This window comes from Girardinichthys multiradiatus, chromosome 12 (assembly GCF_021462225.1).
Source record: "Girardinichthys multiradiatus isolate DD_20200921_A chromosome 12, DD_fGirMul_XY1, whole genome shotgun sequence".
Classification (NCBI taxonomy): Eukaryota; Metazoa; Chordata; class Actinopteri; order Cyprinodontiformes; family Goodeidae; genus Girardinichthys; species Girardinichthys multiradiatus.
The window spans coordinates 41,377,296-41,394,085 of NC_061805.1; the positions used below are offsets into that span (position 1 = coordinate 41,377,296).

General features: G+C 39.7%; 1 protein-coding gene across 1 annotated transcript; it reads left to right on the forward strand.

The window, feature by feature from the left end:
- The first annotated feature begins 471 nt into the window (after positions 1-471).
- On the forward strand, positions 472-11,620 carry dpysl2a (dihydropyrimidinase like 2a). Its single transcript, XM_047381694.1, has 14 exons — positions 472-799; positions 3,173-3,261; positions 3,348-3,532; positions 3,664-3,828; positions 4,060-4,121; positions 4,258-4,338; positions 5,051-5,119; positions 5,227-5,347; positions 5,431-5,587; positions 5,812-5,953; positions 6,068-6,238; positions 6,379-6,558; positions 8,442-8,616; positions 8,714-11,620. The coding sequence occupies exons 1-14, from the start codon at positions 758-760 to the stop codon at positions 8,803-8,805; spliced, it is 1,731 nt and encodes a 576-aa protein (XP_047237650.1). The 5' UTR covers positions 472-757; the 3' UTR covers positions 8,806-11,620.
- Positions 11,621-16,790: the final 5,170 nt, after the last annotated feature.

Sequence of the window (16,790 nt, forward strand, 5' to 3'; positions counted from 1 at the left end):
AACTAGAGGATTTCAGAACACTATAAAGATTTACAAAGGTAATTCAAACAATAAATACTAACTCAGTTATAATGACTTTGAAAACACACTAAACTGAAAACCATTCATATATATATATATATATATAATTTATCATTTGCTGTTAAAGTTTGGTAAATCTGTTAGACCTCAGAATCACTATAATTGTGTCCTGTCATGTATTGGCAGTCACTGCAATTAATTTATTATTAAACAATAAAGTCATTGTGAGCCCATTGAAAAGTAATGCACACATGACACAAACTAAAAGACTGACTTAAATAAAATGTTCTTTTGAAACGATTCATCACTGTCAGACGTTTTAAGATAAATAATATTTGTATTTCAAACTGAATGTTATAGGGACGGCAACATGGATCAGCACTGGTACCCATCAGAACAGAAACATCCGGATCATGGATCAGTAGATGAGCAAGGGCGGGGCAGTGCGCATGCTCCGTCCCTCTTTGTGGCCCGTGTGTTCTTGGTGGCTGTCTGGTCTGCTGACCTGGTTTGGCCGTAAATCTAAAGATTCTCCACAGTTAGGTTAAAGCAAACCTCATTTTGCTGCATCATTCTGGCCATCCAGCGCACATTTGGCTGGCTATCGCTATAAATTGTCCGGAACAGACAGTGTTGAGCCGGGGCGTCGACTGGCCGTGAGGCAGAGCATCCACAGGCAGCTAGCGTTAGCCTCAACTATAGGCAGGGGGGCAGCGGTGTCGGAGGGAATTTTATCATGTCCGGCTACCAAGGAAAGAAGAATATCCCCAAAATTACAGTGAGTACTGTGTGTCTGTTTTATTATGTATCTCTTTTAAGTGCGGTTTGCCTCGGAATCCGATCAAAGCTAGCTGTTAGCTGCTGCAGCCATTCATTTACATTGACGCTGTCAACAGCAGAAACAGCAACTCTGTCACAGATCCTCATTCTTAAGATCAGGGATACACAATAAGAATAATTCACTGGATCTTCCATATGAAGCTTCAATAGTATGTCTTATAAATGCACCTGCATCTTGAGGATGGTAGCCCTTCTTCTTCTGTGTCCTCATCATCAGCATCCTCACCTTCTGGTGTAACTAACAGGTTAAAAAACAGCCATCTCTGTCATCCTTCAACTTCTTTACTCTTATATGTATTTATATTTAACTAGCAACATTTAACCTACTTAATTAAAGAGTTCATTGTGTTTTTGTTTAACCTTAATATTAGGTGAATGAAGTTCCACTGTACTTAATTTTGAGAGAACTAAAACCTATTTTGTAAAGTAGGTCAGCAGTGCCTTCATTATGTAGCTGTCATAGTCAGAGCGCCGAGACTCTTGGAGATCAGTGAGCTTTAAAACTACAGGCCAGACTCACTGTAGATGACTGTCACATGTAGAACTTGTCATGTTTAATAATTGTTTTAGTATTTTGTTGTAGATTAATATTTCATGAACATGAAGTGCCCCATCAGAAACAATCTTCCGTGTACAGATGCCTCCCGATGACCTTTCAGGCAGCGAAAGACAGCTGATCAGGGTTCTGTTATATCTGTCCACCTTTTTTCTTTCTTGTCTTTTCTCTTTATTCCCATGCTTTTATTTAGGTTCCTGCTTGAAAGGTTGAATGCCTTGCATCTTAAATGTCACTTGAATGCCACGTGTTATATATTCATAAGCGCGTGGAAGTCCCTTATATTGTATAGCTACAGTCAAATGTCATTTTGTAGTTAAATAAAATGATAATGCATCAATTGGACCTTTCCTGGCCAATACTGATTTTCAGTTTTCTGCCATTTCTGATTTGTTTTATCCTAATGGCTACAGCAGGTAGAAGTAGGAAAATGAACAGTGGAGATTCATCCATAGAGGCAGTAGTTTTGAATCCAACAGATAATTACAGGATTCTCCCCAGCTGTTCATCAAAGCATGTGTCCCTAACTTTTATCTGACTATTATTTATTTTTAAAAAGTTCTGATGCATTCAATAAAGGTGGGGAAAGCAGGCTTTTTAATTCAAAGGCCACCTTAACACCAAACTCCAGAATTATTAGTGAGATCAATGACATGTAAAAGTATTTGGGGGGGGGGAGTCAAGAAAAAACCTAAAACACAGCATAAGGTTTCTTTAACCATGTCCACCTGGTGTTAACATAAGACTGTTTAGCAGTTTCTGCTCAAATTTAAAGTCTAGGCTGCTCTGCATGACCCTTGACATTTTACCTGGTAGGCTGAGGTCATAGTATTCTGCTCAGGTTTGACAACTGTAGATCATCAGACTAATCACACAGTTTGTTTGTGGTATGGATGTCCTTTAGACCTGCATACGGTGCTTCAAAGAGTTAAACTGTATCGTCTTTAATGCACATTGTTAGTTTTAAATGTGAAGCTTTGGTGTTCCTGTTGCTAAACAGTCCAAAAAGCTGTAGTTATATGACCCAGATCCTGTCAATGTAGCTATGGTTTATATATCTAATGCAATGCAGTTCGTCAGCCTCGAAAAACCAAACATTTCCTGCTGTGAGCTTTGCAAAAATACATATAATGCCTTCATTAGGTCTAAAGGCCTCCCTAAGAGGGTCCGGAAAGCCTGCAGAAGAAGTAGGGCAGCATGCCGAGTTTTCCTTTCCTTTCATTCAGTTGGAGCCAATTGTGACATGTAGGAGTCGTTGCTCTTGCTTCAGGGTTTAGATCAAAGATTTCTTCTCCTTTGTATACTGAGGTAGGAATAAGTCCTGTAGAGTAATCCCGAATAGTTTGTTCTCTAAATTAAAGGTCGGATGGGATTCTTTATAGTTTGCCGACTTGGTGGTTTTCCAGCACACAGTCATTGATTCCCCTCTGCAAGGAGGGTAAGCAACATAAGGTCAGTATTGAAGAAGCTGGCTGTTCATAGTGCCTTATCAAAACATATTAATAGAAGACTGAGTGGAAGCAAAACTCTTGGTTGAAAAAGGTGCTCAAGCAACAAGGCATGGTGCTCATGGGTGCTTGAAGTCCTAAAAAATGCTTGAATTTTATTTTGATTGGTTCAGGGTCTTAAAAGTGTTTTAATATGTGTTGGTGCACATTTTTATCAAGTGCAAAGTCAAAACATATTATTAAATAATTCTGTCTTATATTTACGAAAAGGAGAATATGGTTCACTTAAAGGCAAATGTTGTTTCAGAGCGACCGTCTCCTGATCAAGGGAGGAAAGATAGTGAACGATGATCAGTCCTTCTTGGCTGATATCTACATGGAAGATGGAGTCATCAAGTAAGTTCTTTAGGATTACCATTACTTCAAAGGTGGTCATATTACAGTGATTCAACACCCCTCTGTTTTGTTTTGGTTTCCTTCAGACAAATTGGAGACAACCTCATTGTCCCAGGTGGAGTCAAGATCATAGAGGCCCATGGCAGGATGCTGATGCCGGGGGGCATCGATGTGCACACCCGATTCCAGATGCCCGACCGAGGCATGGTGGCGGCAGATGACTTCTACCAGGGCACCCGGGCAGCCCTGGCTGGCGGCACAACCATGATCAGTTACGTGCAGCCCGTCTTGTTTCAAATGTGCATGGTGTTGAACGTATGATTTCATTTAGCCGTGTGTCGTTGTCCCGGAAGAGAAAAACGTGTTATTTATTTTTTTTCTTGTTTGCGTTTCTTATATTAGTCGACCACGTGGTACCGGAGCCCGGTTTCAGCCTGGTCGCTGCTTTCAAACAGTGGAGAGAGTGGGCTGACAGCAAATCCTGCTGTGACTATTCCCTGCATGTAGACATCACTGAGTGGAACAACGGCACCCAGGAGGAGATGGAGACTCTAGTGAAGGATCATGGTATGGTTGGTACACTGAAGGCTTTCTCTCAATCTTCTGCTGCTCCTATGACAGTGCATGAGTGTGTTTGGGGGTGGGGGCAATCAACCCTTCAGATGTTCAATTGTTGCTTTTTTAAAATTTCACTATATTTTCTTTACCTTACTTTTTTCTTTTTGCTCTGAGTTTTCCCTCCTTTGCTCTCTGTATTCCATCTTTGGCTGTTTTCTCTCATAAGCTTTCTATCTTCAGGTGTCAACTCTTTCCTGGTCTACTTGGCTTATAAGGATATTTTCCAGCTTTCTGACTCTCAGGTATGCTTTGATTGTGACCCACCTCAGAGGGATCTCTGCTGGCCTGTCTGTAACTGCATATGACCTTTAAGGTTGGTTGTTGTTTTTGGGGCAGGTGACGACCCTCGGTTAACCGATGTGCGTCTTGTTCTTGCAGATCTATGAGGTGTTCAGTGTCGTCAGGGACCTCGGAGCCATTGCTCAGGTTCACGCCGAGAATGGGGACATCGTTGCAGAGGTAGGAGAACTTCAGTGCCTTGCGAGAGTGTTCGCACGCCTTGACTTTTCTCACTTTTTGCCATGTTACAATCACAGACTACATTGTATTTTACTGGTAATTTCAATAAAAGGAAAAGAACAAAAACCTTTTAGAAAATACAAATCTGAGAAGTGTTGCATAGATTTGTTGTTATACAGCTATTAAATGAAGGTCTCTTAGCAAATGTGCTCTGGTCAGATGAGATCAAAACTGAATTATTTGACTAACATGTAAAACAGACCACCGCCACAGTGACTCGTAGTGTTGAGAATATCATGATGTTGGACAAGCAAGCTGATCAGAGCTGATGGGAAGATAGATGAAGGTAAATACAAGACAATCCTTGAAGAAAACTTGCTAAAAGCCGCAAAAAACAAAAATGGTTAGAGTGGCCTACATCCAATCAAGAATCTGTGGTTTGAAAACCAGTGTTCAGAGACTAACTGAGCTTGGGCTATTTTGCACACAAGAATGAGCAAAAATGTCAGGCTCTAGATCTGCAGAGCTCACAGAGACCTTCCTCAAAACTTTTGCATCTGTAGTGAAAGGTGGTTCTATAAAGGATTGATCTGAATAGGAATGCATACTTTTTAGATTTTTGTTTTATAAAACAAAAAATAAAATGTATAAAGTCATCTCTGTTATAATAATATGTTTCTGCGATTGCAATTGTCTTTCTTGGGTGTTTTAGGAGCAAAAACGCATATTAGAGCTGGGGATCACTGGACCTGAAGGCCACGTACTTAGTCGTCCAGAAGAGGTAAGAATCAGTACTGTGCTGCTGGAGAGGAAATTGGGCACACTCTCTGAATTCAAAATACACAACCTGTGTGTGTGACCTCTGTGTGCCCCTGTCATTACCCACAGGTGGAGGCCGAGGCAGTTAACCGCTCGGTCACCATAGCCAATCAGACCAACTGCCCCTTATACATCACCAAGGTGATGAGCAAGAGTGCGGCTGATGTGATTGCTTTCGCTCGGAAAAAGGGTAAAAAGAAAGGAGAAACTTTCTCTGCAGATACTCTGGATCCTTCTATCTTTGCACTGACACCAACCTGCCTGCTCCTGTAGGTGCTGTGGTTTACGGAGAGCCCATATCTGCCAGCTTGGGCACAGATGGTACCCATTACTGGAGTAAGAACTGGGCCAAGGCTGCAGCCTTTGTCACCTCTCCACCGCTCAGTCCCGACCCCACCACCCCCGACTACCTGAACTCTCTGCTGTCATGGTAGGCGCTAATGGTCAGGACCTAAAAAAAAAAAAAAAAAAACAAGCTGGATGGGCATTACTCCATCTCATTTTTACTCACAAACTCTTTATTTAACCACATGGTTAAATGATACACGCTCTGCAGACCTGTAATTCATGTAGTGTAATTTACTAAAAATGAGCCATATTTCTCCTGCAGTATGAGGCAAATAGATTGTTTTTGGTTTCTATATGCATTTACAGCGGGGACTTGCAGGTGACTGGTAGTGCTCACTGCACTTTCCAAACATCCCAGCGTGCAGTAGGCAAAGACAACTTCACCATGATTCCAGAAGGCACCAACGGCACCGAGGAGAGGATGTCTCTTGTCTGGGACAAATGTGTGGTAAGAAAGATGTTATTTTATTGCACTGTGAATCTAGGGGAGGAAAATCCTTTAAAATGTTTGTGTGTTTAACTGCTGTCGTTATGTTTGGTTTATTCACCTTGTCTTTGAAAGGTGACTGGAAAGATGGATGAAAACCAGTTTGTGGCAGTAACCAGCACAAACGCAGCCAAGATCTTCAACCTGTACCCCCGCAAAGGTCGCATCGCCGTGGGTTCTGATGCTGACCTTGTGCTTTGGGACCCAGATCTGACAAAGATCATCTCCGCTAAGAGCCACAACGTGGTCCGACTCCTAAATAGCCTGTTCTGATTTCTTTTCCTCACAGTGTCTCTTTTTTTTCTACTTTTTATTTTTACTAAGCTGAAAGACTTTTCGTATACGTTCCCCTGTAAGGTAGCTAGTTCTTGTTATTTATCTCGCAGGGTGTTGAGTATAACATCTTTGAGGGGACCGAGGTGCGTGGGGGTCCTATGGTGGTGATCAGTCAGGGTAAGATTGTGCTGGAGGAGGGCACCCTTCACACCACGGAGGGCTGCGGACGCTACATCAGCCGTAAACCCTTCTCAGACCACGTGTACAAGAAGATAAAGGCTCGCAGCAGGGTGTGTTTTCTTTTAACGCAGATGTACCTCTGTGCAAACACTCTGCTCGTGCTGAAGAGAAAGTCCTTTCAGTATACATCTGAAGTATACATTATAGGTCAGAAATCTACATACACTCATCATGGGCATGAATGTTGTATTAGTTTTAGGCTTTTAAAGATGGATTTCAACCATTTTTTTTTTTCAAGGTTGAATGTTTAACAGCATGCAACTTTAATGACTTTAAGTACCAAGGATTATTTAAATTAATTGTGGATTTCTATCTACACAGGGTCCAAATAAAATGCATGGGTTTAAATACATCCACATCTACTAATATTTTATTGAACATACCTTAGTAAGTTGCAGAGAAACCACACAGATTATGTAGCCATCAACAAGTTTTTGGCTTAATTCTTGATGGATATTTGTCCACTTAGAGCTTATCCATTACAAAGCTAGTTTTGATGTGTTTGGGGATCATTGGGCTGTAGGAACCTCCAACCGTGTTAAGTTTAATCGTCTAGCCGTTGATCTGAGGGGGAAGTTGAGGAGTTTGGAGGGAATCCTCCTCCTTTATTATTCGATTTTTGTGCAGTTGCAGGGAAATAGACCCCCAGCATGATGCTGCCACCACCACATTTGACAGTTGGTATATTCCTGTATGTTTGAAAGCCTCATCTCTATTCCTTGCATTCTTCTTGTCAATGTGACCAAAAAGCTCAATCTTTCTCATCTTGCCATAAAATATTTTTGTAGAAGCCATTTGGATTGTTCATGGAGGCAGAAGTAAATTCGTGTCATGTTTGAAGGGTAAGGACTTTGGAATAGGCGCTTCTTTCTTGTTCAGCACCACTTGATGTAAATCTCTTCACATCAGGCTCTAGACTTGGTGGCTCCTGGATTGTTCAAACCATTCAATCAGTTTTCTGGGGGACAGTTTGGGTCAAATGGTTGAAAGGTTGACCCAACCAAGTCTTCCAGCAGGAGACGCATATCGTATTATTCCATTTTGAATGGATGAAGCAGGCCAACATTTAGCTTTTGAAATGGCCCCAACCTGAACCATGTTTTTGAGCTGCGCTTAACGGTGCCAGGAGACCAACCGATTTAAATGAGCTCTACCATTTCCGACAAGAAGAACGGGCAGATATCTAGCAAGAGTAATACGAGAAGCTTCTTCAGGGCTACGAAAAGAGTGTAGCCGGGGCGAAACTTTCTTAGGGATGTTTGTGCAAACATTAGTAGGGGTGCATGTCAGAATCAGAAAAGCTTTATTGCCAAGTACGTTTTTGGACATACAAGGAATTTGTTTTGGCGTAGTCGGTGCAATACAGTACAAATTAAACAGTATAAACATATCTACAATATAATATAAATATATGTGCACAGTTTTAAGTGAGTGAGAGTAAATATAGAGCAGTATAAGATGCAAGAGCAATACAACAGTGCAGGTGATCATTGTGCAAGTATGGCAGTGCAAGTAAAGCAGGAGTCCATGCTGAACGTTAATGTAACGCATAGAGTTACAAGTTACAGGTGTCCTGTCAGCAAAAACAGGGGGGGTGTGGGGGAAAGGGAGAGTGACAGGGTGGTTTCCGGGCTTTGTTAACCAGGCTGGTGGCAGTTGGGAAATACATGAGCCTGTATGTATAGTTTTGACACTGTGAAAAAGAGAAAATCCACAATAAATTCAAACATGAGTACCCACTTCTTGTTTTTAGATACGTCCTTAAAGTTGTTTGTGACATAATTATTCCCCACAAATAAAGAACAGCTCAAATGCATAACTAATAGCCTCAAATTAAGGACATTTCTGCCGATGCTGAGTGTGTTTAAACTTCTGAGCAGCACTGTAGACAATGTAGTGTTCTCTCTCTGAAGACGTTACCTGTCCTGTTCAGCTCACAGAGCTGCGAGGGGTCCCCAGGGGCCAGTACGACGGGCCAGTGTGTGAGGTGACTGTGACTCCAAAGTTGATGTCCACAGTTTCTTCGGTTAAGAACTCCCCTGCCAAGCAGCAGCAGTTAACCCATCAGCCAGTGCGCAACCTCCACCAGTCTGGCTTCAGCCTGTCCGGTGAGTTATTGCGTGAACATATTTCCTCATAGCCGGTAAATCTCAAAGAAGCCAATCTGTATTCTTCTGTTCAACTTCATGTTTGTTTATTTTTAAGGCGCCCAAATTGATGACAATGTTCCACGTCGTACCACTCAACGCATTGTGGCGCCCCCTGGTGGAAAAGCTAACATCACCAGCCTTGGCTAAGCTGCTTTTCCTCACGAGAGCCGCAGGAGGAACATGGGACCAGAGGCCACGATTACCAACTTCTGGCTCCCCTGCACCCCTTCTGTCCATTTTTATTCTCACCATCACCACCACGTCACCTCATTCAAGGAAGAAAAGCACTAATTCATGTTATTTCATCTCTCCTGCCACATTCCTGTGTCGAGCTAGGATAAAGTGAGTTTAGGATAACTTTTTATTCACATCCATTTGATTATTGAACTATTAAGTTGTTTACATTGTTTTATCATTTCTGCTCCAACAATAGGTCAGAGATTTAGACAAAAACTAGTCAGGAGAGGCAGTTGTATGACATTCGAACAGCAGCGAATGTTCAGTTTTGTGTTGTTCTTATAGCAGATAATTGAATGTTTTGATGAGAGAACCACTTTTGGCTAAAAAAAGTACAAGCCTGTCCACATGAAAGATAGAAATGAAAAATTCTAATGGTCTCGCTCCAAAAACCAACCCACTTCTCTGAGGACTTCTTTGACGTTTGCCAAGAATTCACTGAACTAATTTGCCGCAAATAAAAGTGTAAATTAAATCAAAAGATACAGGCGTGTAATAAAGTAATCAAAATCAGTTTTTGAGCCTCGGCCCAGATGGAGTTCAGCAGCGTGGATCCTTAAGTGTTGTTCTTGATGTGGACGGAAAGTCACATATGTTGCTGATAAACTTTTTAGACCGTATTAATATGGTCTAAAAAATGACTACAACTAGGCATGGGCTGGCATGACATTCTTACAGTGTCATAACCTGGAGGAAAAAATCTTGCAGTTTTGCACAAAGGTTTAAAACAAAAATGCACAAATTCCTCGATTTGTTTTTATTTGTTTTATTAAAAACTGAAATTTAACAATTCATCTTGATGCTGTGAAAAAAACGGACATTAGTTCAGTTAATATGTGCACCATGTTTTTCTTTTTTGATACATCTACTTTAACAAAAATGTATTATAAAGTCCTGCTAAGTTTAGTATTAGCTTTCTACTGCACCTCCTAATTCTTATTGTACCCCTGTTCATTAATGTTTAAATAATCAGAGACAACAGAAAGTTACTGTTGACTTCTACTTAGGCCTTGTAGTTGCAGACTCGTTTGCAGACCCAGTCCTTGTTTTGTTTTGTTTTTTATTCAAAAAGAGCAATAAATTACACCTCTAATATATCAATGAAACTGCTATATATAAAAATCAAAATAATAAAAGTAAAGAGAAAAATCTCAAACCCTTACAAAACGTTTTAGTTTTGTAAAATTAATGACAAATGGCAACCTATTGTCATTCTCACTTTACTAGATTAACACTGGGAGTAAAAATACCCGAAATTAGTGATGGATGACACACGGGGGGGACTCTGGCTGTGTGCAGCAACAGGTGGGGGAGGGTCTCTATGCAGAATAGAAAACCTATCACGCTGGCACTTTCTCTGGCATTTGAATAAAAGTAGTCATTTCTTTAGAAACAGTAGGATAAAAAACATTTAGCCAGTAACCGGCCCATGCCTGCTAAAGACACAAAAAGGATGATTTATCAGCAGTATATTGTCGTCTTTAATTTTCTAGCAGTTGTGGGTTTTGTTTTTTTTAAGCTTGCAGTATTTTGATGTTTGTTTTTGGTGCTGTATTGTTCCATTTTGTTACAGTTGTACATTTCTTCCTTTTTATTTCGTTTTTTAATGGCTGGTAGAGGCCGTGAAACGTTAACTGCACTAAAAGGAAAAGAGAGGGTATTTCAGGGTCAAACCACTCGCTCAGCATCACCCTGAAAATTGGGGTCAACGTTGCCGGTTCGTGAGATCTTGGTGGAGAAACGTGAACTTTTGCCCTCATTTTACTGTGTTTTTTTTTTGTATCTATTTACCCTCGTACTTTTTTTTTTTCCTTGGAGTGTCGTCAGGGCAACAAGCCTCCAATCCTGAGACGTTTGTCGTTCAGGAAACAGTTGGATCCTACAAAGAGGTTTGATTGGAGGCTTCTGCCGACAACCTCTCTGCACCTGGTGCTTTCTGACCTTTTTGCTGTATACCAGCAGATGATGTCCACATCCGTGCAGCGGTCGTGTAAGCGCTATATGTATAGCAGCCAGGGTAGAGCTAACCATTCACCTAGTTTTTTTCATGTTTTTGCACCTGCAACAATCCAAAAATAGTAAATGTGTATGTGAGATTGCAACTTTGTATTGGATATACTTGTATGTTTTAAGGATACGTGTTGCCTGCCTGTTCTGTAAGATATTGATAGCACACTGTGTCTATGAAGGCTCTTTAAAGATGTGAAAAGATGTTTTTTTTTTTTTTGCTTGAGACCTGATGAAAAATCTTCAGTGTGTTTATATGAAGTCCCTCACAGTGTGCTGATGATGTGTCCTCTGTTCTCGGTGTTTGTGTTGTGAAAGAAGTTTTAAGATGCTGTATATTGTCCCTTTACCTTCCTATTTACACAACTTCATAAACACCAGATTTACCTAAGATGATAATTGTATTCACGGCCACACACATGTACAGCTCCTCAGCAGAACGCTGGATTATTTCTCTTCATTGCCTTGTCAGTTGTAGTTTTTGTATGCAAAACTATACTGTGAAGTGATTTCCATTTGGGGATGTTTCTTGGAAATGGTTATTGAGTTGTAATGTTATGCACTGTTGTTTGCCCACTTCCACCGACTGTGACGGTCTTGCTCATGTCTGCTCATTTTATTTTACTTGGATGTACCAGAGTTTGGAGGGAACCATCGGTCCTGTCAGCATTTGACCTTTTCTGTGTTGAATTCAATGGATTAAAATTATAAAAGCAAACTTGGCTTTCTGACTGTTTTTATTTAAAATAACCAGCTTTGTAGAATTTAGAGACATTCACCTGTATTTTACTGATGATGTAACAGGAAGTGACCTTCACACAAAACTAACTAAAATAAGTATAAAATACGGCAACGTTTTTCTTCTACTGACATGAAATTTTCATCGGATGTCTGTAATAATTTAAGTTATCCACACATACAAAGAAATTTAAGAAGATTAATTTAGGTGTAACAAAGTGGAATGGTCAAGAGAATTAAATATTTAACACATGAATAAAAGGATTTCTAAAAAGATAAAAAGCAAGAAACCAGCTGAAATCTGTATTTAGAAAGCATTCCTGCTGCTCTGTGTTGATCACTTTCAGCATGTTTAATATATTAACTCATGGCCTATAAAAAGGTTTCTCATTACCAAAGTATTAGAGTGGTATGATCGGTAAAAGCCTTCACAAAACAATACTTGTGTGAATAAACATGCTAATGCTACAACGGAGTATAAGGGCCAGGCTAAGAGATTTTTTTTATTTATTATGAATATAAAATCAGTATTTCACATGAATAAAGTGGAAATCTTTATCAGAACTCTCATAAAAAGCACAGTCTTCCATGCGTTAATATTAGGAATGTTGAGCATCTTGTCAAGTTATACTTTAGTATCAATTTTACAAATAAGGACATTCTTAATCCTTTACCACCAAATCAGCATCAAATTATTGCCAGTATCTGGACTTTAAAAGGACTGAGTTTATGACTGTCGGTTTTGAAAAAATAACCACGCAGAAGAAATTGCTTGTTTTGTGAAAGATGAACTGTCATTACTTTTTTCTTGTAATATTACAGCATTATTCTGGTAACATTACGACTTTTTTCTCATAATAATAGCCTACGCCTTTATTCTCATAACGTTGCAACTTTATTCTCGTAATATGATTGTACAACATTATTCTCATAATGTTATGACTTTATTCTCATGATTAAAAAAAAATAACCTCTTGGCTTGGCCCTAATTCCCCATCGTATGATGCCGATGATAACAGCTGCATTTCCAACCTTCCATTGAATGCACACACAATGTTTGGAGGATCATAGAAGAAGAAGAATGATTCTGCACATCCCCCCAAAAACGCCATGCCAAAAATAAAGTTTGCAGTTTGCTTGAGCTTTCCTAAGGCATATGCTAGTGGCAGACTTCATTCAACTGAAGGAAGGATGAATGGAGAAATGTACTGGGACATTCTTGATAAGAATTTGAAGGTGAAACGAGTGTGGATTTCTGAGCAAGACAAAAATCCCAAGCACAGGAAAGAAAACAGTTAACTGGTTTAAAGAAAGAAAGTAAAACTGATAGAATTTCCCAGTCAATCACCTCACTTGCATCCAATTAAAATCAATGGAAAGCACTGAAGATCAGAATGCATAGAAAGGACCACCAGAGCCCTCAGTATTTGAAGACAGTTCTTGTGGAAAATGGGTCAAAATCATTCCTGAATAAAGCATGTAACTAGTTTTTCCATACAGGACACATATTGAATCTATAACCAACGCTTTTCCACAATAAATTTCTTTAAGTTGGTGCAATACTTATTTTACCCATTCCTTCATTGTCTGAGCAATTTGCTGTGATTTCTTTGTATACGAGGATTATTTGAGTTGTTGTTGTGTTGTCACAGAAGCACTGCCTCAGTATGGATTTATTTTTAAGGTATCCATATCTAAACCTAAACCTATATTTATTTCTAATATAAAGGATGCAGAGCAGATGTGGAACTGTTTTAGGGCTCTTTAGTAGGACAAAGCTCATGAGGGCTGTTTTCTGGATCATGAGTAATTATTTTAATTCATTTCAATCAAACCATGGCAATATTTCTTCCATTTTACAATTAAAATATTCTCATGGCAGAAATCCAAGGAATAAGAATTGATTGATGGGAATCACACCATCCAAATGAAGTCACTTGTGTCTAACTGCTAAATTTCCAGACACATGGATATTAATCCTCACTTTCAAAGATAAATCACTGAAATTAGTCAGTCTTTATGCCAACAGGGAGACAAATATTAATGAAGGACTAAAACTGGCAAGTTAAGAGGAAAAAGAACCGTATTCATAGCTTACGAGGATCAATATGTTAACAGATCCACGCATTCATACCTGCTTAATCCTCTCAGGGGGGCTGGTGCCTACCTTCAGGAATCAGTGAGCAACAGGTGTACAGAGTAAAACACACAGACACTAATCAACATGCATGCACACACTCACACTTAAGGGGTATTTACATTCCTGTTTACTCATTACTGTAGAGCTGTTCCAGAGCTGTGCTGTTTTGTCTATTATTGAGTTTTCTTCTTCTTCTTCTTCTTTGTCTAACTTCTTTTTATGATTATGATTATGATTATTATTATTATTATGTTATTAATCCCAAAAGGAAATAAAATGTTTTTGAAAGCCAAACTATCCATGTTTCTCTTTAAGGCATCATTTACAATGACGCACTATTGTGGAATAATAGTCTTGTGAAGAAGATGCTCAGGGTTCTCTATTATGTTCATTTTTATAAAAAGCAATCATCTCTGGAGTCTGCAAAGCAGTCCCCAGAGCAATCCCAGCTTTCTTTAACTGCTTGTTGAGCTTTTCTAAAACACTGGGTCTGATGCTGCTTCCCCAACAAATAGTGGCAGAAGAAAATGGTGATGATGATTAATATTATTGATATTGCTGAGTGCTTCTGTTTGACTGTCACTTTGCTGCTGTTACACTAGGAATTATAACACATAGAAACAAATAAAGGATTAGGGCATTCTAGTATCTGGAAAGAACTTGTAAACTTCACACATCAGGAATTTGAACTCACAAACATCCTGCTGTGCACCATGCAGCCCCCAACAAATCAATGAATAAATAAATGCAAACATATAACATCTAATATTGACATGATTTCAACAATATTAGAGAAGAAAGTAAATGTATAATTACTGATAACAAATACATTTATTCAATGTAATTCACATTTAACTGAAATCGAGTAATAAATTATGAATCTCAAACGATGACAAAGGTAAAGCAGAAGAAGGATGGAAACAAATGCATACATAAAAGTGAAATGAGAAAAAAAGATTTAAAAAAAAGGGAATTTATCATTAAAATCTATGATCAAAGAAAAACGATTACAGCTAGAAATTTAAACAAAACACCTTTTTCACAGATTACAGATTAGTAGCGGGTAAAAAAAAACTTTCTGAACTTATTTTTAGAAACATTAAGTTAATTTATAGCGCTACAATATTTATGAATCACTCTAACTTTGGTCAGTTTTATTCCTCCATGGGACACTAGGTGGAGGCACAAAGTAGTGGAGATGAGTCTAAAAACATTCCCTTTTTCAAAATGTCTCTGCTGTTATTTGCTTCCATCCACGGGGGTGAATAGAAGGTGGAGAGCAGCGAAGTTCTTGATCAGATGAAGTGATGCCCTCTTGGCTGTTGGACCAATTAGGACAAGCGCATCCTGATAAAGTTGAGAATGGGGACTCCTGTTCTAAAAGCAACACATTTAACACACTGATGACAGTTTTAAAAGGGAGAAGAAGAAAAAAAGGTGAAAACACCAGGAAGGTTTTTTTTTTTTAACCAGGTTGAAACCTCTTGGGAGAAGTGTGCAAACATGAGTCACCGGCAGCACTTGCTATGCTTTCAACCCACTGAGACGCAGCGGCTGCTATTAAAAGACCACGCTGCCTCCCATAATTGATCTGCCACGACACGCAATGTTTTCCGCGATAATAGACTGTAAATAATAAGAATATCCCTGTTAGCACCACTGATTAAGGGCTCTGTAATTCAACCTTATTGGATGCAAACGTAGTGAATAAAACTGTGGAAGAATAATGTAATGCATGAAAACAGCAGGTGCTGATGAAACAAAGGATGCTCTACTCAGCACCTCTACAGATATAATTACGGTGTTCATTGCAGTCACTACATTTAGAAGATTATACATCTTTATGAAACGGCTGGGGTCATGATCACACCACTTTCCATAAGGAGCCATAATAAAGCGAGGGGTTGAATTAGGGTCACCTGTAGCCGCTGTAATTTATTGCCCCAGCCAGTTGCTCCTCTCCTAATGGCATCTGCGCAGAGATGGGGGTAATTTACAGGTTCACAGCCATGCCATTCAATGACAACGCGGACACTCACAGGCACTCTCGCTGTTGTGTCGGTTCCTTCCCCTGTGGGGAAAACTGTCAACTCCACTTCTGCGAATGAACTTAACACGGACGGAGAGGAGGGGGGAGGCTGGCTTACCAATGTCGACTACATCTCTTACCGCCTACACTCGGAAAAAGGGAGCGCATCTTGCAGCGAGCAGGGAGTAGCCGGGAGGAAATAAATCGATACAACTGGCAGCGGTTGTCCTCCTGCCCTTTTAAAGCTTCTGCGTAAACAGAGGCACTTTGCAGCCCCGGACTCACACTTAAACGCTCTCAGTTTCTCACCTTAATTCACTGAACACATGGAAGACTGGTGAAAGCCACAGGAAAAGGCGACGCTTCATACACTGTAGAAAGTTTGCGAAGTGGCTCACTACCCGGGGCGCCATCATCTCCAGGGCGTAGAAGCGCACACACACACACACACATATAAAAGATATTTTAAAACACAGTTTAAGTTTTATTAAACTTGTATTCCGTTGAGAAAACCTAAATTTAGATTGTTTGTTTTCTTGAAAGTTTTGTTAAAACTCATTTCATCTAATGCCTGGTTCACACTGCAAGGTTGGTTTTCAAAACCTGAGAAACCCCACACTTACATGACGATAAAGTTTAACAGGTTTGGTCCTACGGTGTGTGGTGTCCAGCCATTTGGCAAGCACAACGCACCGTACAAGAACAGATTTCACTCACGAACGTTCAGATGTCAGACAGGAAATCTCACAAACCCTCTCAGGATTAATAATTCCCCTCTGTGTTTCCAGTCAAAAATTGACATCAAAATCCTGTGTGGGAACCAGGCATAGGTTTTTTTGACATATATTTTAAGTATGAAAAAGAGAGATTCTTTAGAGACTTTTTATTACTAATTTAGAAGTTTGTATACAGTAAGCCTTGGTAATTCCCGAGAAGCTTGTTTTCACACCTAATAGACCGGTGGACCTGGTATGATGGGGA

Excerpts from the sequence above, each read along its gene's own strand:
- dpysl2a (XM_047381694.1), top strand. The coding sequence starts at position 758 with ATGTCCGGCTACCAAGGAAAGAAGAATATCCCCAAAATTACA. Across the intron at positions 800-3,172 it reads AGAATATCCCCAAAATTACA|AGCGACCGTCTCCTGATCAA; the intron begins GTGAGTACTGTG and ends ATGTTGTTTCAG. Across the intron at positions 6,239-6,378 it reads CCGCTAAGAGCCACAACGTG|GGTGTTGAGTATAACATCTT; the intron begins GTCCGACTCCTA and ends TTTATCTCGCAG.